The following is a 23,508-nucleotide window of genomic DNA, read 5'->3' as shown; positions in this document are numbered from 1 at the left end:
GCTTGGCCTTTCTGCTTCACTAAAAAAAACAAGGCCTTTACTCAGCATCAGAGTCTCCTGCCCAGTGCCTTTGCCTGCCTGCAACATGGCCTCACATTGTCTGCTCTAACAAGTCCATGGGGAGGCTTTGTCAGTAATGACCCTCACTGGGGCCCATTAATACTCCTAGACACTTCAAAGTCTCCTTCTGACTTGAACTTCTCCTGCAGTTACATCATTCTCTTCTTACTACCTGAAGTTTATGGACTCAGCACCAAATGCACCATGGGGCTCATTACAATTCAGCCATTTTCATCCGGTCTTCCAGACTTGTACAGTTAATTAGTGAGTTTTCAAAAGTGTAGTTAAAGAGGAAATTTTCAATGACCACTTTACAAAACAACATTTTCATATGTAAGTTTATTTAATTTAGCAGCATTCACCAGTTGACATTGATCCAAAGTGTCTCCTAAGGAGGTCTGAATGGATAGGAAACGCATTCCCTTGAAGTCCTAGACTGTATGGACAACCTTGCTGCTCAGCTCTCCATCCCCACCACTTCTCACATCCTCCACCGTGACTTGCATCACTTTTAAGTACACCAGACTTCTCTACTGAAGTCTGCAGGTGGATGTTACAGCTTCTCTGCACCAGCTGCTGCCTCCTTACCAGAGAAAAGTAGATGCAAACAGTTTTTTCTTGTCTTTTATGTGTGTGTCTTTGTTATTAATACTTAACAAAAAAATACAGTAAAGAAACACAAGTTAAAAAAAATAGTAAAAAAAAAAGTCCACAACAGTGGGCCATATCCAAGTTGCACCATGCACAGGGGATAAGCGTACAAAAAACATTTGATTCAAATAGATGGGAATTGGTAAATGAGAAATACAGCTACAGAGTTGTTTACATGGATGATGAGAGAGACTACTGAAATACAGGCAAGTGGAATTCCCCTGAAGTCCAAAGAAGCAACTCGATGCATGAGAAGTATCTGAATGACCAAAGAGCAAGTGGAGGGAAACTCTGCAGAATAATGGAAACTGCACGTGTCCACATAGTCTGCTGGAAAGGTCTGATATGGTCTGTTTAATCAGGCCAGCTGGAAATACCTGAAAGGCTAGTCCTGCCTGACCAACCTCATCTCCTTCAATGACTAGTAACCTGCCTGTGGGATGAGGGAAAGCCTGTTGACATAGTCTACCTAGACTTCTGCAAAGCCTTTGACACAATCTCCCACAGTATTCTCCTGGAAAAGCTGGCAGCCCATGGTTTGGACAGGCACACTCTATGCTGGGTTAAAAGCTGGCTGGACGGATAGGCCCAGAGAGTAGTGGTGAACAGAATGAAATCCAGCTGGCGAGCAGTCATCAGTGGTGTTCCCCAGCAGTTGTTCTTGGGGCCCATCCTCTTTAATATCTTTATTGATGATTTGGATGTGGGAATTGAGTGCACCCTCAGTAAGTTGCAGATGACACCAAGTTGGGGGGAAATGTTGAACTGCTGCAGTGTATGAAGGCCCTTCAGGGGGACCTGGGCAGGTTGGATCGATGGGCAGAAGTCAGTGGAATGAGGTTCACCATGGCTGATTGCCAGGTCCTGCCCTTTGCTCACAATAACCCTATGCAATGCTACAGGCTTGGGGCAAAGTGGCTCTGGTGAGGCCGCACCTTGAGTACTGTGTTCAGTTTTGGGCCCCTCACTTCCAGAAGGATATCGAGGTGCTGGAACATGTCCAGAGGAGGGCTATAAACCTCGCGAAGGACCTGGAAAACAAGAGCTATGAGGAGCAGTTGAGGGAACTTGGGTTGTTTAGTCTGGTGAAGAGGAGGCTCAGATGAGACCTTGTTGCTCTCTACAGCTACCTCAAAGAAAGTGGTGGGGAGCTGAGGGTCAGCCTCTTCTCACAGGAAAGTAGTGAAAGGACTAGAGGGAATGGCCTCAAATTGCAATGGGGCTGGGGTTAGGTTAGAAATCAGGAGACATTTCTTCTCAGAAAGAGTAGTCAGGCATTGGGATGGGTTGCCCAGGGAAGTGGCGGATTCACTGTCCCTGGGGGTGTTTAAGGAAAAGCTGGACATGGTGCTTAAGAGCACGGTTTAGTGGGTGACATTGGCAGTAGGGCAACAGTTGGATGAGCTGATTTTGGAGGTATTTTCCAACGTTGACTTATGGTTCTATGATTCTCTGATGGGGAAGATGGAGTGCGGTGCACAAGAGACAGAGTTCTGGCAATGCCAAGGGAAGATCAATATTTTTTCTCCTGCTGTAATAGACATCATTAGATATGATCATTTTGATTTCATGGGACACCTCAGATATTGTATTAGAAGCGTTCAATCATTTCAGCTGATTGCAGTGTGCTGATTGAAGTGAAATTTTTGAAATTCTTAAAAAAAAAATGTAGGCAATCTTCAGGCTTACACCAATAAAATGACAGTTTTCTGTTGTGCATGGAGCCCTGATGTCACAAAACCCAACCCTCGCTGATGGACAAAGGAGCAGGGGCACCTTACAGAGGAGTTGTGGTTGAGGAGCCAGGGTGGGCATCCCTTGTCCTGAGCTGAGGGCCAGCAGCATGAAGGGCTCCTGGAGAGTGACCATTACTTCCACCCTTACTGCCATGTTCTCAGGGCTCCTGCAGCTCTCCTCGAAAGGTAAGGGTGTCAGGAGCTCCTTCTCAAGGGGTGACACAGGGGCTGTCAACTGTCCAAAGGTGCAAGTCGTGGGCTGTGGGGGAGGCTGGACAGGGCTGGTGGCTGCTGTGGGATCCCAGCCTGAGAGTCCAGCTGGACTTAGGGAACAATGCGGCAGTCAGGACTCGTGGATCCTCATGCTAGGGCTACCCTGAGCCCTAGGGCTCATCTGGCCATGGCTCAATGTCTCCTCATGATGGGGGACAAATCAGGGCCAGGATTTCCTGGGAGCTGGTGCCTCTTTGGGATCTGCATCTTGGTGGAAAGTTGTCTAGTGTCTCAGAGACTGGTGTGGCCTGCAGCTCCCACAGGCCTCTCAGGAGTGTACCAGAAACCCTTCCCCTTGTACTGCTCTCCTTCAGGGGAACTCTGTTCCTTGGGTGACGAGACACTGGAGAGCAGCCTTTCAGAGAGGGATCTGGGGGTTTTGGTTGATAGCAAGCTGAATATGAGCCAGTAGTGTGCCCTGGCAGTGAGGAGGGCCAACCATATCCTGGGATGCATCAAGCACGGCATTGCTAGTCAGTTGAGGGAGGTGATTGTCCCGCTCTACCTTGCGCTGGGGAGCACCCAAGCAGTGCCCAGCAGGGACCAGGCCTTGCAGGGAAGTGCCGGCACTGCCGCAGCTCCAGTGACGATATCCTGGTGATGCAGGGCATCCCCCTGTGGCATCAGCCCATGTCATTTGAAGGCCTGTGAAGTCAGCAGCATGGAGATGGCACAGCTCAGGAGAGAGATGAGAGATGAACTTCCCTTCTGCCCAGTTCTTTTCAGGATCAGGAACAGATCAGGGACATCTCTAAATGGTGGCAAAGGCCATGGAATAAAGGAAGTGGAGCCCTGGAGATACCACTACTGCCCCCTTTTAACAACATGCTTTTGCTGTTGGGAGCCCTCCCACGATGGTTGGGTTTGAGGCTTGTCCTGGGGCTTGGATTTTTCAAAAGATGGGAGCGAAGGCACCTGGGATGGAACAGCCCCTCGGAGTGACTGAACTCTTCACTGCATGGAACTCACTTCTGAAAGAAGGATGGGTTTTACAGAGTGAATTGGAGTACATGCCAGGGCCTCAGCATCATCCCCCAGTGTGCCATGCAGGAGACAGAGGTGGTACACAAGGGAAGGGCAGACATACCCTCAACATGTCATGATGAGAGAGAGTAGGGCAGTACTGCAGACAAAAAGGGAAGTGGTGAGAATGGTCTAGGACGGATGCCATGCTCTCCTCTAGGCTGCCACAGCCTCTCCATGGCCCACAGCTTTTGGCCTTCAGAGGAGGTGGAGACCACAGAAGGGGCTGAGGTGGAGGGGCAGCCTGCCCCTTGCAGCTGGACTGCCAGATCTGCCTGCAGGAGACCACTTGTGTCTCAGTGTCCACAGTGGAGGAGGAACCCATCCTGATTTAGGATCTAAGCGCTCTCATTCCAGGAGACCTGTGGCATGCTGAAGGCAGGACTACAGCCCCTGACCGTACTGCACACTGATGTACCTGATGAAACCTCATCTCTTTCCATGTGCTGAAAAGCAGCTGGACTACAACATGCATTTTTCAAGAGGAGTGTCAAGACACAATTTTTCATGTTTGCAAGTTCCAGATCCTGGTGAACATCAGCTAGGTTGGCCCATCTGGCACCTGTGCACAGAAGCTGTCTCCAAGAACCCATAGAAAACATTTGGAATGTTTGCACAGAGCACTGTCACTGTCCTGTGACACTCAGTGATTTAAGGCCCCCAGTATGACACAGGGTCATTGCACTCAACTTACTCTAATGGCTTCCATAAGACTTTCCCCAATTCTTCAGCCTGACTGAAGAGATTTAGATTCAGAGATTTTCCTGCCATGCTGTCACCCTGACTAACTGACATTTTGACTGTCATCCAAGGGCTCCGCCAACCTGCTGCCCATCCCATAGAGGAGTGGCTCCTTCAAATGGAGGACAACATCCTGTTGTTCATCCCCCCATCCATATGTCCCTATCCAGCACAGCACCCCAAGCTGAGGGACATGTCCCCTGACACCTCAGCAGCTCTTCTATCAATGTCCCAGCCCTGTGACAACAGATTGGGATCCAGCTCCTCCTGCCTGTGCCCCAGGGTGAGGGCATTGGGGCACATCTGGGTTATGTGTCCTGCTTTTAAAGAGGACCAAGAAACAGGATAAAGAAAGTTGATTCCTAGCCTATAAAGATAAATTAGCATGCTGTCAAAAAGTGTGTGTGCCAGGGGAGGGAAGAAACTCCAGGGATTCCTTCAGGCCATTTCCCATCAGGTTCCCCTGCAGCCCCAGGGCCATGTGTAGGGAGCCTGGTGGGGGGCAGAGAGACAGCTCTGCCCAGAAGCAGCTCCTCTCCTGCTCCTCACAGCGCAGCAGGGCTGGGGGCACTGCCTGCAGAGACACAGTGCTTAAGGGCAGGCAGAAGTGGCAGCATGCCCAGAGCTCACTGCGGGAGAATTCCCAGCCCTGCACCCAGTGAGTTTCTGGCTGGAGACAGGAGAAGGCAGGGGTGCAGGCAGGGGTGTCCAGGGCTGTGGTGCAGAGCAGGGTCCCTGCTGTGCCCCAGGGGCTGTGTGCCAGGCCAGGGCCTCTGCCGCCTGCCAGGCTCAGCACTCAGCCTGTCCGGGGAGTTGCCCAGGGCACTGCAAAGAGAAGCTGCGGGTGGAAGGAGCCCCCCTGGCAGGGCAGGGTCCTGCTGCTGGTGGGAGGCTGCTGCCTGGGGCAGCCTGCTCACAGCTCCACAGCACACCAAGGCAATTTCAAAGGGAACTTCACTCTCATCTTTCCTTAGCCTCTGCTTTTAATTTTCTTTTTGGCTCAGTAGAAATAGCAAAATATAATATTATTTCCTAGAAAAGCCTGACAGTCCTAAGGCATCCTAAGGAGGTTCCAATGACCCCCATCAAGTCCCTTTCCTGCCCCTCAGCCCCTAGAAAGCTCCACCACCCCTTGCACAGTGTCAGCAGGGTCTGTGTGACCTGGTCTCTAGGACGTGCCCCCAGTGAGCTGCCCCTGGGCAGAGCCCTGCTGCCAGGAGGTGTCTGCAGGGCAGAGCTGAGCACCCAGCGGGTGGGATGGGGGCTGTGAGCTGCAGGCAGGAGGTGTGGGGACAGAGACCCAGCTGCAGGCAGGGACAGCTGCAGGCAGCAGAGCCATGGGCAGGGAGTGAGAGGGAGCTGCTCCCAGTATCTCCATGGCAGAAGGGATTTGGGCATCTCCCTGCCATCCTTGCACTGGAGACACCTTCCCTGGAGCTATCCCCTGCTTTCGTTTCTCTTGCACCTTCAACCTCTAGCCATAGTGTCATCAGGACTTCTGCTGGGCTGCAGGCTGCCATGCACAAGGGCACAGCTCTGCCCTAGCAGCTCTGTGTTATCTAGCAGCCCCATGGAGAAGACACATCAGTCCTAAGGCCATACTATTGCTGCTGGATGCCTGAATGTGGGCAGTTGCTGTGATCCCTCTCTGTCCCTGGAGAAGAGCAGAGAGCAGAGATCCTCCTCAGGTACGATGAGGTGAGGGGTTTGGAGATCTGCCCTTTGAGCCTGGATTCCTCTGCTCTCAGCAGCATCCAGGTTCTTTTCAGGGGAACACCTGAGTGTGACCATCCTCCAGAGGTGCCTATAAAGGGCAGCTGAAATCAGAACTAACAGATGCACCAGCTTTCGACACTTTGCACTGCTGGACAGTCCCTTTGCCTCGAGTAGCCCCAGAATTTCTCTTGGTGGGCAGTATACTATGGATTTCTGCCTTAGAGCACTTCTTTACAAAAGAAGTACAAAACTTCTTTACAAGAACAAGTACGCTACTTCTGTACAAAGCTTTACAAGATGAAGTTCAAAAAATACAGAAAATATCCACCAAGACCTGCTCTGCAGTTGGGTGTCTTTCTAGGAACTTTTCTGAAAAACACTTTGATATACCAAGTGTAGTTGACCTGAGATCACCAAGATACAATTTACTTGCTGCAGGGAAGGAGTATCTCCTCCAGAGTCTTGTGCTCCCAGTGTAACCCTCAGCCAGCACTGACCTCAGCTGAAGTAGGGGACCAGGAAAAGTGTTTCTGAAAGAGAAACAGCAATTTGGGAGGTTTCTGTAAGGAACAGGTTTTGCTCATAGAGGTCTCTCCAAATATTTCTTCTCCATTAACAGGTCTCCATGCCAATGGCAGCACATGTCCAACAGTAGTTCCATCACTGCGTTCCTCCTGCTGGCATTTGCAGACACACGGGAGCTGCAGCTCGTGTACTTCGTGCTCTCCCTGGGCATCTACCTGGCTGCCCTCCTGGGCAACGGCCTCATCCTCACCGCCGTAGCCTGCGACCACCGCCTCCACACCCCCATGTACTTCTTCCTCCTCAATCTCACCCTCCTCGACCTGGGCTGCATCTCCACCACTGTCCCCAAAGCCATGGCCAATTCCCTCTGGGACACCAGGGCCATTTCCTGCACAGGATGTGCTGCACAGGTCTTTTTTTTCTTTTTAATGTCAGCAGAGTATTTTCTTCTCACTGTCATGTCCTATGACCGCTACATTGCCATCTACAAGCCCCTGCACTATGGGACCCTCCTGGGCAGCAGAGCTTGTGCCCAGATGGCAGCAGCTGCCTGGGGCAGTGGGGTTCTCTATGCTCTGCTTCACACTGCCAACACATTTTCCCTGCCCCTCTGCCAAGGCAATGCTGTGAACCAGTTCTTCTGTGAAGTCCCCCAGATCCTCAAGCTCTCTTGCTCTGACTCCTACATCATGGCAGTTGGGCTTCCATTTAGTAGTTCTCTGTTTTTGGGGTGTTTTGTTTTCATTCTTTTCTCCTACCTGCAGATCTTCAGGGCTGTGCTGAGGATGCCCTCTGAGCGAGGCCGACACAAAGCCTTTTCCACATGCCTCCCTCACCTGTCCGTGGTCTCCCTGTTTATCAGCACCGTCTTTTTTGCGTACCTGCAGCCCCCCTCCATCTCCCTCCCATCTCAGGACCTGGTGATGGCAGTTCTGTACTCAGTGATGCCTCCAGTAGTGAACCCCCTCATCTACAGCATGAGGAACCAGGAACTCAAGGGTGCCATCAGGAAAGTGATGTCATGGAGGGTTTTCAGGATGTGCTGAGGAAACTGACTGACCCTTCAGCAATTATGGACTGCTTCTTTTCTTCTTCTACAGATCTAGTGTATTTTATGTCATGTCAGTCAAAGCCTCGTTTTACTTCAGAGGTGACTGTTTGTTTTCACTTTGTTTTGATTTGTTAATTTTTCTTCTTGTGGAACTCTTTTCTACAAATGTCTTTATTCATCCCTTTCTACATAAGTACCAACACATCTTTCGTGAATGTTCATGTAAATGAGGAACCAGGTTCTTTGTGTATATAAACAAAATAAATGAACTTACTGAAATCTCTTTGTTTGAGACCCATCCTCAGCTGATGAGGAACTAATGGGAACCGAAAACCCCCTTCTGGCTGCAGCTGGTTGGGGCAGGCTGCCCTGGCCCCGGGGCTGCAGGAAATGCCTGGGGAGTCCCGTGGATGGCACCGAGGGGCTACAGATCTCTTGGGGATCTGCTGCTGAGGAGGGCAGGGGACACTGCAGGGGACACTGACCTCTGTACGCTGGTGATGTGGATGTCAACATCTCTGTGGCTGAGCCCTCTATGCCCCAGGAGCTGCTGTGCCCTTCAGAGGGGCTGTGACTGTGATGGCAGTGCCCAGAGCCCTGCAGCAGCCTGCGGTGGGCACTACCCTGAGGACCACTGCCACTGGGCTGGGATGAGGGCAAGGAGGTGGGCAGAGATGAGGGAGGTGGAAGAGCCATGCTCAAGGTCTGTGTTGGGGGAACAGCCAGCTCTGTCGGCCTCTGTCCTGGCCCAGAGCCCTGCAGACCTGGAGCAGGGCTGTTTGCAGAGGCCCCCATGGAATGTGGCTGGGTCAGGGCAGGTGCCGTGGGCTGGAGGAGGTTGCAAAGGCAGGAGGGCCATGGCGGGAAGGGACCCTGAGGGTGCCTTTAGGATTGTAACGGCGGGACCTTGACCAAGCCCTGACTGTGCACTGCCATGTGTGGTGCCTTGGCAGCATGGCTGTGGGACCATGTGTGGGGCAGTGGGGCTGGGACGATGCAGGGACAGGGCACTGAAAGGAGCCACGAAGGAGCTGGCAGGGGGTGACAGCAAGGACAGGCTCCAAAAACAGAAATTTATGGTGGAGACAGAGATATGGATTTAGCAAGGGCAGAGCTCACCTGGAAGTGATGTTATCGAGAAAAGTCAAGAGCAAAGAGAAGAGCTTCTGCTGGAGCTAAGGCTCAGATTTTGTCACCCAGCTCACCCAGGGATCGTCCTGAGCAAGGTGGTCACGAGCCCTGCCTGCCCTCCTGCCTGCCCCACTCCATCAGGTGGCTGTAGCAGAGGGGACCCCCAGCCAGCCCCTCGATGGGGCTCTGCCAGCCCCTCGCCCTCCCCTCTGCAGTGACGTCATTGCTGCCCAGGGGGCACTCTGATACGCGCGATGATGTCACAATGCCTGCCGGCCAGCCCTTCTGAGGGCCAATCAGGCTGCTGCAGTGGCAGTGACCTCACTCCAGCCCCCTCCCCACAGCCTGCCTCTCCCCTCTCCCCTGTCTGGACCCCGGGGACAAAAGTCGGTGTTACGCAGCAGCTTTGCAGTGGTGGCCTCCGTGGTGGTTTTGCCAGGGAGGTCAACTGCCCATGTGCCAAAAGGACCTACTACCACCAAGATGCATTTGGTGTTTCAAGCTGTCACTGGCAGACATCTTCCAAAGTCTTTCTGCAGTTGTGCCCAGGGACCTTCACTCCATTGTCCTGGGCTGGGGCTTTTACTTCAACTGAACCTGTGTCGGCCATGGCACAAGCAAGATGCCTCTTACAGCTGTGCTCTGCATCCTCCTTCATGGGAGGGCACCACTCCGTGTCCTTCGCTCTGCTCACAGTGTTTGTCTTAGCTCATGGGTGAACTGGATTAGATCTGCTTGAGCCTTCTGAGGCTCAGTCCAAGGCCTATTGCCTGCTGCAGCTACAGCACAACAACTATTACTTCCCCTTACTGTGCATATTGACCTGATGGGTCTGTTCATATTAATCCATTCTAATTTCCCTAGTTGGAAGGGGACATATTCCCAGACTGGAGCAAGCTGCTGAGCTCTGCCACAGCCACTCAAAGTCACCTGCTCTAGAGTCTTTCAGTCTGAGTTTGTCACACATGACCCAGCATGAGTTTCTCAGGGTCCCAACAGTCATTTTAAGTGCACGTGTTGTGGTTTGACCCGTCTGGCAGCTAAGCACCACAGAGCCATTCTCTCATTCACCCTCTTCTGTCTCTGGGATGGGGGAGAGAAGCAGAAAGAAATGAAAGCATGTGGGTTGAGATAAAGATAGTTCATTAGGACAGCAAATGGACCTATTCTAACAGATCCAAACCCTTCTTGTTCTGGAAGCTGCAGTCCTGGAAACAGTACACCAAGTTGGGCCTCACCTGGGCAGAGCAGAGCGGGGACCATCACCTCCCTTGATCTGCTGGCCACTCATCTGTTGATGCAGCCCAGGATGCGGTTGGCCTTCTGGGGTACAAGTGCTCACTGCTGGCTCATGTTGGGCCTTGCATACACCCGAACCCCCAGGTCCCTCTCTGCAGGCCTGCTCTCAGTGAGTTCTTCTCCTAGTCTGTACTCACATCCAGGATTTCCCTGGCCCAGGTGCAGCACCTTGTTCTTGGACTTGTTGAACCTCATTAGGTTCACGTTGGCCTACTTCTCAAGCCTGTCCAGGTCCCTTTGGATGGCGTCTCTTCCTGCTATTGTATCAACCACACCACTCAGCTTAGTGTCATCAGCAACCTTGCTGAGGGTGCACTCAATCCCACTGTCTATGTTATTGATATTAAACAATACCAGTCCCAGGACAGACCCCTAAGGGATAACACTCATCACCAGCCTCCACTTGGACACAGAGCCATTGATCAATAGTCTGCCAGTGCGACCTTCAAGCCAACACCTTATCCAATGAATGGTCCAGCCATCAAATCCATATGTCTCCGACTTGGAGATCAGGATGTCATGTAGAACTGTTTTAAGAGCCTTAAAGAGGTCCAGGTAGATGACATTGGTCAGTATTCCCTTGTCAACTGATACTGTCACTCCATTGTAGGCCACCAGATTGGTCAGGCACCATTTGCCCTTGGTGAAGCCATGCTGGCTGTCCCAGATCACCTCCTTGTCATGTATGTGCCTTAACATTGCCTCCAAGAGGACCCATTGCATGATCTTGCCAGGTGAGGCTTACCCTTCTGTAGTTCCCCCAATCTTCCTTTCTAGCCTAATTAAGAGTGATGTTTCCCTCTTTCTTTTTCCCAGTCACCAGGGACTTTGCCTTACTGCCACGACTTTTCAAATATGATGGAGAGTGGCTTGGCAACTACATCAGCCAATTCCCTCAGGACCCTCAGATGCATGTCATCAGGCCCTGTAGATTTGTACTTGTTTAGTAACATCAGGTGGTCTCAAACCTCCTCTTCACTTACAGTGTGTGCAACTTTGCTCCCCCAGCCTCCATCTAGAGGTTAAGAGAACAAAAGACTTTGAAAGCCTGACTGGCAGTGAAGACTGAGGCAAAGAAATTGTTGAGTACCTCAGCCTTCTCCATGTCTGTCATTAGCAGTTCACCATTCTCATCCATCAGAGGAGATACTCTCTCCTTGTCTTTTCTTTCCAGAGCAAAGTACCTATAGAGTCTCTTCTTGTTATTCTTTGCATCCCTTACCAAGCTCAGTTCCATCCGTGCCTTGGCTTTCCTTATGCCATCCCTGCACATCTGGACTGCATCCCTGTACTCTTCCCAGGCACTGGAATAGGCTGTCCAGGGAAATGGTTGAGTCACCATCCCTGGATGTCTTTAAAAGACGTTTAGATGTAGAGCTTAGTGATATGGTTTAGTGGAGGATTTGTTAGTGTTAGGTCAGAGGTTGGACTAGGTGATCTCGGAGGTCTCTTCCAATCTAGATGATTCTGTGATTCTGAGACATCTTTAAAGAGCTCTACCATGTTGGTGAGCACTAGGTCAAGTAACACTTCTCTGGTTGGTTTGTCTAATACCTGGACCAGAAAGTTATGCACTCTAGGAGTCTCCTGCATTGCTTACAGCCTGCTGTGTAGGTTTTCCAGGAGACATCCAGGTGGTCGAAGTCCCCCATTACCATGACAGTGTGCAAGCATGATGCTCCTTATAGCTGAAGCAAGAAAGCCTCATCAACAGGCTCCCCTTGACCAGGCAGCTTTGAGTAGACCCCAACCACCAGGTGTCCTTTATTGGTCCAGTCCTTAGTTTTTACCCACAAGCTCTCAACATGTCTGTGGCTGTTTCTAAGACGTCTCTCTTAGCAATCAATCCATAGAGAGCAACAACCCCACCTACCCTTTCCGTGGCTATCTTTTCTGAACAGATCGTAGCACTGTATTCCAGTGTTAGAGTTAGTTAATACATCCCACTTCATATGAAGTGAGAGAAATCCCAAAGTGTGCAGGAACAGAAAAAACATAATTACCTATAAAAATGAAAACAAGCAAAACACAGGTCTGACATCGGATATGCTGGGAGTCATTTATGGAAAGAGGCAATAATTTTATAACTATTGAAAAAACTCCAGGAAATCACTTTCTTCACAGAATTCAAGAGCTCCTCATTCCTCAAGCTGTAGATGAGGGGGTTCAGCACTGGAGGCACCACCGAGTACAGAACAGCCACCACCAGGTCCAGGAATGGGAAGGAGATGGAGGGGGGCTTCAGGTAAGAAAAAGCTCCAGTGCTGACAAACAGGCAGACCACGGCCAGGTGAGGAAGGCACGTGGAAAAGGCTTTGTGCTGTCCCTGCTCAGAGGGCCTCCTCAGCACGGCCCTGATGATCTGTACATAGGAGAGCACAATGAACACAAAACATCCAGAAGCAAAGCATGCACTAACCATGACAAGCCCAACTTCCCTGAAGTAGGAGTGTGGGCAGGAGAGCTTGAGGATCTGGGGAATTTCACAGAAGAACTGGTCCACAGCATTGCCTTGGCAGAGGGGCAGGGAAAATGTGTTACCAGTTTGCAGCAGAGCATTGAGAATCCCACTGCCCCAGGCAGCTGCTGCCATCTGGGCACAAGCTCTGCTGCCCAGGAGAGTCCCGTAGTGCAGGGGCTTGCAGATGGCAATGTAGCGGTCATAGGCCATGACAGTAAGAAGAGAATATTCTGCTGAAAACAAGAAGACAAACAGGAAGACCTGTGCAGCACATCCTGCATAGGAAATGGCCCTGGTGTCCCAGAGGGAATTGGCCATGGCTTTGGGGAGAGTGGTAGAGATGCAGCCCAGGTCGAGGAGGGCAAAGTTGAGGAGGAAGAAGTACATGGGGGTGTGGAGGCGGTGGTTGCAGGCTATGGCTGTAAGGACGAGGCTGTTGCCCAGGAGGGCAGCCAGGTAGATGCCCAGGAAGAGCACGAAGTGCAGGAGCTGCAGCTCCCGCGTGTCTGTGAATGGCAGCAGGAGGAACTCGGTGATGGAGCTACTGTTGGACATTTGATTCCCCTGGGAATGGGGACCTGTTGAAGAAGGAAAATGCAGTGACAGTTTTGGACAGACGTCTTTGAGTGAAACCTACTCAGTTTGTTGCAGAAACCTCTGAAACTTAGTGATACACTGTCTGCATTCCTTGTCACATCAGACGCACATTCATTAAAAGAGGGTGTTGTGGTTTAACCCTGCTGGCCACACAGCCATTTGCTCACCCTCCCCCTTCCCTCTCTGGGATGGGGTAGAGAATTAGAAAGAAATGAAAGGCTGTGAGTTGAGATAAAGACAGTTTATTAGGACAGAAAAGAAAGGAAAATAATAATTATAGTGATACTAGTACTACTACTGTTAATGTTTACAAAACAAGTGATGCACAATGCAATTACTCACCACCTGCTGACTGATGCCCAGCCTATCCCCGAGCAGCCGGTCCCCCCACCCAGCCGTCCCCCCTATATTAATTCTTCAGCATGATGTCAGATGGTACGGAATACCCCTGTGGCCGGTTTGGGTCAGCTGTCCTGATTTTGTCCCCTCCCTGCTCCCACTGCTCTCCCAGACTGCCTGCTTGCAGGACAGCATGAGAAGCTGAAAAGTCCTTGGCTTAGTGGAAGAACTGTTCTGCAACAATTAAAAATTCAGTGTGATATCAACATTATTCTCATCCTAAATCCCAAACACAGCACCCTACCAGCTACTAGGAGGAAAATTAACTCTATCCTAGCTGAAACCACGACAGAGGGGAAATCCAAAGCACTTGGATTTCTTTCAACCTGAACACTAGCGAGTCCTGAGAGTCAGAAGTGTACCCTGGGCCTTAGTGCAGCATCAGAAGATCTGGTCTCTCCATTGGTCTTCTTCCTACCTTTGCCCCATCCTTCCTCTCTAAGTGCTAGGATGACCACACTCAGAAGTTTCTCTGAAAAGGAACACAACATAGCAGGGGGGGTCCACATCCAAAGTGCAGCTCTCCAATCTCCTCTCTCTCTCCTTCTCAGCCCAGATGTGCAGTGACTAATGGGAGATGGCTTCTCACTCAGACAGCCAGACCAAGTTGCGCCCTTGTGGAGAATAGCTTGACTTGACACTACATGGAGGCTGATGAGTTTTCTAAGGTGGAGAGCCTGCTTATTTCCCATGCCCTGTCAACTGCACTGCCCAGGTGACACAGATTAGAAAACAGGGAAATGGTAAAAGATGTGGTCTTCTGAAGGGATCGTTGGCATATTACCCACCGTCTTGCACTGCATTGTCTGTGGTCCCAGAAGTCAGATGGGTGATGGAACACCTCACTGCTATGCAGATACATCTGTGGCAGGATGTTCAGGGTCATTTTTGGAACTGCACCTGAAACCCCCATCCCTAGAGAGCCTGAACACGATAGCAGGAGCAGCATGAACGGGTGGAGAAAATGTGGGGAAATATCACAGTGCTCACTCAGTGGAAGACAAAGAGGCAGAGAACCCCCCCAGAAAGCCTCACCCAGTTGTGAACAGACCCCAGGGATGCTGAGCAGTCACTGGCAACCCCTCTGTCATGCAATAGGAAAGGGGAGCATGCACACTGAGAGGCACCTCTCCTCTTCTGGGGCTCTGGTTGCAGACATGGCAGCTCATGCCCTGGACACCATGATCAGCCCCACATGATCCAGCAGTGATTGCCTGCAGCCCAGAAGGCTAACTCCATCCTGAGCTGCATCAACAGAGGAGTGGCCAACAGGTCGAGGGAGGTGATGGTTCCCTTCTGCTCTGCCCAGGTGAGGCCCAACTTGGAGTACTGTCTCCAGGTCTGCAGCTCCCAGCACAAGAAGGATGTGAAGCTGTCAGAGTGGGTCCAGAGGAGGGCCACAAAGATGATCAAGGGGCTGGAGCACCTCTCCTATGAAGAAAGGCTGAGAGTGCTGGGGACGTTCGGCCTGAAGAAGAAAAGGCTTCGGAGTGACCTCATTGCCACCTTCCAGTATTTGAAGGGGACGTATAAAAAAGACGGAGAAGGACTCTTTACTTGGGTAGATAATGATAGGACAAGGGGGAGTGGTTTTAAACTAAAAGAGGGCAGATTCAGATTAGAGATTAGGAGGAAATTCTTCACTCAGAGTGTGGTGAGGCACTGGAACAGGTTGCCAGGAGAAGTTGTGGGTGCCCCAACCCTGGAAGTTTACAAGGCCAGGTTTTGAGCAGCCTGGTCTAGTGGAAGGTGCCCTTGCCCATGGCAGGGGATTGGGAACTCAATGATCTTTAAAGTAACTTCCTACACAAACCATTCTATGATAGGATTCATTCTATGATCTTCTTGGCAGTAGTTTTGGCTGGGAGAGGAGACGAGGGGACTTACACAGAATAAAGTATCTGCATTGCAGCAACTGAGAGAAGGATGCCCAAATCTACCCCGTACAGCACCTCCCTCCTTCCCTGACCTATCTTCAGTGCCTGGAGCTGTTTATTCCTGCAGCTGTTTCTCAGTCTACTCCCATCTGAGTATCTCTGAGCACTCAGATCTGCCCTGCAGAAACCTCTGAGCAGCATGGCACGTGATGGGACAATAAACAGATTGATAGTCCAGAAAAGCAGATCAGAAGAAAAGATTCAGTGGCCAGAAACAAGATGGTGGTGCAGACTTAGGCTACAGAGGTGTTGACAAGCCATTATCAGGTTTCAGTCTGAATTGGGAGAGAGCTGTCAGCCTCGTGCCCAAACTGAACGTTTTCTCTTCCATTAATGTATCCTCCCAGCTTCCTCAGCAAATGGAAACAGAAAAGAGAGAGTCAAGAAAGCTCTATGTCTTTAAAATATTTGTTGCCTTGACAATGCTAATGAAAAACCTGTGGGAAATACCCTGTAGATGTGCTGTGTTGCTGTGAGCTGGCTGCCCCAGGTTAACAGCCTCCCACCAGCAGCAAGACCCTGCCCTGCCGGGGGGGCTCCTTCCACCCGCAGCTTCTCCCCGCAGCGCCCTGGGCAGCTCCCCGGGCAGGCTGAGTGCTGAGCCTGGCAGGCAGCAGAGGCCCTGGCCCAGCACACAGCCCCTGGGGCACAGCAGGGACCCTGCTCTGCACCACAGCCCTGGCCACCCCTGCCTGCACCCCTGGCTTCACAGCCTGCAGCCGGCCTGAGACAAGGGAACCCTCCGGGCCTGGACACTGACCCTTCAGCAGGGAACCCCTGTGCTGGAGCTTGTGTTTTTCCACACTAAAGAAATACCAAGTGCATTTGGCCTGATCTTCTATGGGAAGTTCTCAGTCTTGAAACCTTCCCTGATATTCTGGTGCAATACACTGCAGAAAGGGACTTACCGTGTTATATGCTAGGAAGATTTCTCCTCCTTTGAGCTCTCAGTATTCTCATATCCCACACAGCCCGTAACCTCTCTTTCCCTTCTCCCCCCTCCCCGAGCCAGCTGCAGGCAGTGCCCCCAGCCCTGCTGCGCTGTGCAGAGGAGCTGCTCCTGGGCAGAGCTGTCTCTCTGCAGTGCTGCCCGCTTGCCAGGAGCTCCCCTTGGGCCCAGGAGCCCGGCCCAGCTCAGCAGCAGAGGCCCAGCCCAAGGCCTCTCTTGCTCTGCCCCGCACCAGGCTCCCTGCACATGGCCCTGGGGCTGCAGGGGAACCTGCTGGCAAACAGCCTGAAGGAATCCCTTGGGTTCCCTTCCTCACATGGCACACACACTTCTTCACACCAGGGTCATTTCTCCTTACAGAACACCAATTAATTGTAACAATCACATCTTTTTTTTTCCCAGTATTACTTTGGACATGAAGTCATGGCCAGGGACTGATCTCCTTCATCCCCACTTGAGGAAGGAATTCAGCAGAGTCGGTCAAGGCATCTCATGCTGCTTGTTATTCCTGGGGCTGGAAGGGGGCTCAGATCCCTCCCATGTCTGGCACAGACCAACTGGAGCTGGGATTCCTCTGGCCTCAGTTCAGGTGTCCGCAACAGTGGCACATTAATGCGAATTACTGAGCCACAATAGCTCCTAAGTGGAGACGGAGGACAGGCAGGAGCTGTTCAGATGGAAATACCTGGTGAAATTTGTGCTTGATCCTCTGTGAGTCAGGTGGAGGCATTCCTTTGGGTAACTGAAATGGCAGCAGATGCCACATGTAGGACAACTGAACATGTCCCTACTCCTTATGTGCAGGGCGGCCTGCAGAGGCTGTCAGCAGAGCAAAAGGAGTCGTGTCTCAGGCAGAGCTAAACATATTCTGTTCTCTTTTAAATGTTCTGTTGTCTTGTATCATAGAATCATGGAATCATTAAATATCCAAAGTTGGAAGGAACCCAGAAGGATCACAGAATCACAGAATCACAGAATTGTCTAGGTTGGAAGAGACCTCAAGATCATCGAGTCCAACCTCTGACCTAACACTAACAAGTCTTCCACTAAACCATATCACTAAGCTCTACATCTAAACGTCTTTTAAAGACCTCCAGGGATGGTGACTCCACCACTTCCCTGGGCAACCCATTCCAATGCCTAACAACCCTCTCAGTAAAGTTCTTCCAAATATCCAACCTAAAACACCCCTGGCGCAACTTTAGCCCATTCCCCCTCATCTTGTGACCAGGCACAAGGGAGGATAGACCAATCCCCACCTCACTACAGCCTCCTTTAAGATACTTATAAAGAGTGATAAGGTCGCCCCTGAGCCTCCTTTTCTCCAGGCTGAACAAGCCCAGCTCCCTCAGCCGCTCCTTGTAAGACTTTTTCTCCAAACTCCTCACCAGCTTTGTCGTCCTTCTCTGGACTCGCTCGAGCACCTTGATGTCCTTCTTGTAGCGAGGGGCCCAAAACTGAACACAGTACTCGAGGTGCGGCCTCACTAGAGCTGAGTACAGGGGGACGATCACTTCCCTAAACCTGCTGGCCACACTGCTTCTGATACAAGCCAGGCTGCTGTTGGCCTTCTTGGCCACCTGAGCACACTGCTGGCTCCTATTCAGCCGACGATCCACCAATACTCACAGGTCCTTCTCCACCTCGAAACTTTCCAGCCACTCATCTCCCAGCCAGAAGCTCTGCTTGGGGTTATTGCACCCCAGGTGCAGGACCCGGCACTTGGCCTTGTTGAACTTCATGCAGTTGACCTCAGCTCATCAGTCCAGCCTATCCAGATCCTCCTGCAGAGCCTTCCTACCCTCGAGCAGATTGACACACACACCTAACTTGGTGTCATCTGCGACCTTACTGAGGGTACACTCGATGCCCTCATCCAGATCATCAGTAAAGATATTAAAGAGGACTGGCCCCAGCACCAAGCCCTGGGGAACACCACTAGTGACCGGCCTCCAGCTGGATTTGACTCCATTCACCACAACTGTTTGGGCCCGGCTATCCAGCCAGTTTTTAACACAACGAAGCGTGCACCAGTCCAAGCCAAGAGCAGCCAGTTTCCTGAGAAGAATGCTGTGGGAAATGGTGTGAAAAGCCCTGCTGAAGTCAAGGTAGACCACATCCACAGCCTTTCTCTCATCCACCAAGTGCTTCACTTTGTCATAGAAGGAGATCAGGTTCGTCAAGCAGGACCTGCCTTTCATAAATCCATGCTGACTGGGCCTGATCACCTGCTTGCCCTGTAAGTGCCACGTGATGACTCTCAAGATAATCTGCTCCATGAGCTTCCCTGGCACTGAGGTCAAACTGACAGTCCTGTAGTTCCCCGTGTCTACCCTCCAGCCCTTCGTGTAAATGGGCGTCACGTTTGCTAGCCTCCGGTCTACTGGGACCTCCCCTGATAGCCAGGACTGTTGATAAATGATAGAAAGTGGCTTGGCCAGCTCCTCTGCCATCCTTATATTCCTCCCAAGTGGCCTGCCCTCTTTTCCAAAGATTAAAAACCCTCTTTTTTTCTCCAAAGCTCAAGCTGCAACTCTCTGTTCAGCCAGGCTGGTCTTCTTCCCCTTCAGCTCGTCTTTGGGCACAGGGGGACAGAGCGCACCTGGGCCATTAAGATTTCCTTCTTGAAGAGTGCCCAGCCTTCCTGGACTCCTCTTCCTTTCAGAATCACCTCCCAAGGGACTCTGCCAACTAGTGTCCTGAACAGCTCAAAGTCAGCCCTACAGAAGTCCAATACAGCAGTTTTACTGGTCCCCTTCCTGGCTTCTCCAAGAATGGAGAACTCTACCATTTCATGGTCAGTCTGCCCAAGACAGTTTACAACCACCACATCTCCCACCAGTCCTTCTCTGTTTGTGAACAGAAGGTCTAGCGGGGCACCTCCCCTGGTATGCTCACTAACCAGCTGCATCAGGAAGCTATCTTCCACGCTCTCCAGGAACCTCCTAGACTGCTTTCTCTGGGCTGTGTTGTGTTTCCAGGATATATATGGGAAGTTGAAGTCCCCCACGAGAAAAAGCACTGACGATTTCGCAACTTCTGTCAGCTGCCTATAGAATTCCTCATCAGTCTCCTCATCCTGGTTCTACGACATCAAAACACTCTCTGATATAGAGAGCCACACCACCACCTCTTTTGCGCTGCCTGTCCTGTCTGAAGAGCCTGTAGCCAGACATTGCAGCACTCCAGTCATGAGAGTGGTCCCACCACATTTCCGTGATGGCAACCAAGTCATAACCTGCCTGCCGCATGATGGCTTCCAGCTCCTGTTTCTTAGCCATGCTAAGTGCATTAGTGTAGATGCACTTCAGTTGGGCCATTGCCTGCTCTCCCAGCCTTGCCATTGCTACCCCTGGCACAGCTCTAACAAGCCTTGTTTCAGCCCCGTCCCCCTTCTTACCTAGTTTAAAGCCCTCTCAATGAGCCCCACTTGTTCCTGGCCTAGGACCCATTTTCCCCTTAGAGATAGGGACCCATCTGTGGCCATCAGGCCGGGTGCCGAGTAAAGCGCCCCATTGTCAAAACCACAAAATTTCTGTGTTGGCACCAGCCTCTGAGCCACGTGTTTACCAGGTGGACTTTCCGTGTCTTCTCTGTACCCGTCCCTGCCACCGTAGGGATAGACGAAAACACCACCTGTACTCGTGCTCCATCCACTAACCATCCCAGTCCCCTAAAGTCCCGTTTGATAGTCTTCAGGCTTCTCTCTTTAATGTCATCACTGCCAGCCTGGACTATCAAAAGAGGATTACAGTCAGAGGGGCAAACCAGGTTGAGAAGCTTTCTGGCAATGTCCCTGACCCTGGCCCCAGGGAGGCAGCAGACTTCCCTGCGGGTAGGGTCAGGCCAACAAATAGGGCCCTCTGCTCCCCTGAGAAGGGAGTCACCCACCACAATCACCCTTCTTTCTGTCTTGGTGGAGGCAGTCCTGAGGCGTTGAGTCGACTTCCTCGCCCTAGGCATCCTCCTGGGTAGACTTTCTACCTCTTCCTCAGCTACTGGTCTCTCAAGCTCCAGGGCCTCAAACCTATTGCATAAGGGCACCTGGGAAGGCAGGGCCGGTAGGGGGTGGGTATCGCCTGAGATGTTGAGCAGAGACCTCACTGTTCAGGTGCTCACTGTTCTAGGAGCCTGCCCATATTCTCCCACACTCCCTGCCACTATGAAAAGTTCCCGAGAGAAGGGTCCTCAAGTATGGAGGTGACAGCAATGCTGCGTACAACTACCAGATTTGTCTCATGGCCAGTAATTTTATCACAACAGAAGGCAGTGTTACACAGTAGAGTAAACTAATAACCATAAACCAGCCCCCACAAAGGATAAACAGCACAACAGGGAACACACAGAGTATGTAATATGCTATCCAACACAGTGCTGAGGCCAAACACAACTACTACACTGAGATAAAACCAAAATGAAGACTGTGGTCAGCAACTATGAAGCTGACAAAATGCTTGTATGCCTGTGATGATAATTGGTGCCCATGACAATATTTGGTGAGTGACCTGTTTTACCTCAACCCTTGAGCTCTTTTCATCATATTTTCTCCCCCTTTTCCTTGTAGGTGGGGAAGTGAAAGAGCAGTTGCTGTGGAGTTTGCCTGCATTTCTGGGTAAAACCACCTCATTAGGCATGTGGAAATGATGCAGCACCAGGATTGTGGCCATCCAGGGATGGCATCTTAGCACCGAGGACATGCTCTGCCAGCCTGGTGGCACAGGAGGGGCTGGTTCCCCTGAAGGAGTGCAGTACAAGGGGAAGGCTTGATTTCCAACTCAGGCATTTCTGGCACATTCCTGAGAGGTCTGTGGGAGCTGCAGACCACACCAGTCTCTGGGACACCAAAGGACTTTCCTCCCAGATCCAGATCCCAAAGAGGCAGCAGCTCCCAGGGAAACCTGGTCCTGGATTGTCCCAATCACAAGGAGGCTGAGCCATGCCCAGAGGAGCCCTTGGGCTCAGGACAGGACCCATCATCAGGAACCAGGGGTCCTGGCTGCCCCATTGTCCCCTGAGCCCAGTGGGACCCTCAGAAAGGGCTCTCGCAGAAGCCACTAGTACTGTCCAGTCCCCTCCATCTCGCTTGCTGCTGGCCCTCAGCTCAGGACAAGGGATGCCCACCCTGGCTCCTCAACCTCAGCTCCTCTGCAAGGTGCCCCTGCTCCTCCGCCCGTCAGCGAGGGTCGCCCAGTGCAAGCTTGCTGCCTGCTGACCCCACTCCTGGCCACAGAAGGACAGTGCTGGGGAGCACCCAAGCAGTGCCCAGCAGGGACCAGGCCTTGCAGGGAAGTGCCGGCACTGCTGCTGCTCCACTGATGATATCCTAGTGATGCAGTGCACCCCCTGTGACATCAGCCCGTGTCATTTAAAGTCCTATTAGTTCAGCAGCAAGGAGACAGGACAGCTTGCAAGACTGATGAGAGATTTCTCTTCTTGTCCTGAGAAATTCTCACCTCCCTTCTGCCCAGTTCTTTTCCACAGGATCCTGACAAATCCACCAGGAACATCTCCAAATGCTGACAAAGGCCATGGAATATAGGAAGTGGAGCGAAGGCACCTGGGATGCAGCAGTCCCTCAGTGTGCCTGAATTCCTCTTCACTGCATGTCGCTCACTTGGAGAAGTAGGATGTGTTATATGCAGGGAATTCCAGTGCATGCCAGGGCCTTCCTTCCCAGATATCACACGGGGCTCTGAGATTTCAGAAGGCCTCAGCACCATCCCCCGGACTGCCATGCAGGAGGCAGAGGTGGTACACGACGGAAAGGCAAACGTGTTCGCTGTTGATCATCCCTGCTTGTCTCTTCTGAAGAATCTACCCCCATCCAGCACAGCACCCCAAGCTGAGGGACCTGTCCCCCCACACCTCAGCAGCTCTTCCATCAATGTCCCAGCCCTGTGACAGCAGGCGCGGATCCAGCTCCTCCTGCCTGTGCCCCAGGCTGAGGGCATTGGGGCACATCTGGGCTGCAGCACCTCAGCTGTGGCACAAGGGCCAAACTCAGACTTGTCCCAGATCTTGTGCCCAAGAGCCTGGGTATGAAAACGCTCATCTGAATGGCTTCCTTCTGAAGGGATAGAGGACCTCAGCTCTCCCCCTCCCCTCCATCTCTTGGTGTCCTGCCTAATGATGGGACATGGAGAGGTGATTCTCTCCTTCTGCACACTTATTTCCAATAGGAGAAACGACACTGCTGGTGAGAAGTGTGTGTGCCAGGGGAGGGAGGGCAGCCCAGGGATCCCTTCAGGCTGTTTCCCAGCAGGTTCCCCTGCAGTCCCAGGGCCATGTGCAGGGAGCCTGGTGGGGGGCAGAGCAAGGGAGACCTTGGGCTGGGCCTCTGCTGCTGAGCTGGGCCGGGCTCCTGGGCCCAAGGGGAGCTCCTGGCAAGTGGGCAGCGCTGCAGAGAGACAGCTCTGCCCAGGAGCAGCTCCTCTGCACAGCGCAGCAGGGCTGGGGGCACTGCCTGCAGAGACACAGTGCTTAAAGGCAGGCAGAAGTGGCAGCATGCCCAGAGCTCGCTGCCGGAGAAGACTTCCCAGCCCTGCACCCGGTAAGTCTCTGGCTGGAAGAAGGAGAATCTGGGGGTGCAGGCAGGGGTGTCCAGAGCTGTGGTGCAGAGCAGGGTCCCTGCTGTGCCCCAGGGGCTGTGTGCCGGGGCAGGGCTTCTGCTGCCTACCAGGCTCAGCACTCAGCCTGCCCGAGGAGCTGACCAGGGTGCAGCGGGGAGAAGCGGTGGGTGGAAGGAGCCCCCCCGGCAGGGCAGGGTCCTGCTGCTGGCGGGAGGCTGCTCCCTTCGGCATGCTGCTTACAGACACACAGCACACCAAGGGTATTTCAAAGGGAACTTCACTTTCATCTTTCCTGAGCCTCTCCATTCAGATTTCTCTTCTTTTAGCTCACTGGGAATAGAAATAGAATTTGTTATTTCCAAGAAGAGACTGAGACTTACTCGACATAAG

At 52.0% G+C, this 23,508-nt stretch overlaps 1 protein-coding gene across 1 annotated transcript in view; it reads right to left on the bottom strand.

Annotated features, from left to right (window-relative positions):
- The window catches only part of LOC311216534 (olfactory receptor 14C36-like), a gene marked incomplete at both ends in the record, with an annotated part of 33,652 nt that overhangs the window by 4,146 nt on the left and 5,998 nt on the right, over positions 1–23,508 (bottom strand). The window contains one exon of the mRNA XM_084298062.1: positions 12,320–12,844. Coding sequence (XP_084154188.1) covers positions 12,320–12,844 — 525 coding nt within the window. The remainder of the gene's footprint in view (positions 1–12,319; positions 12,845–23,508) is intronic.

The sequence above is a fragment of the Netta rufina genome (genome assembly GCF_964035555.1).
Source record: "Netta rufina genome assembly, chromosome: 18".
NCBI classification, from domain to species: Eukaryota; Metazoa; Chordata; class Aves; order Anseriformes; family Anatidae; genus Netta; species Netta rufina.
This window is presented reverse-complemented; position numbering and strand designations above follow the sequence as displayed.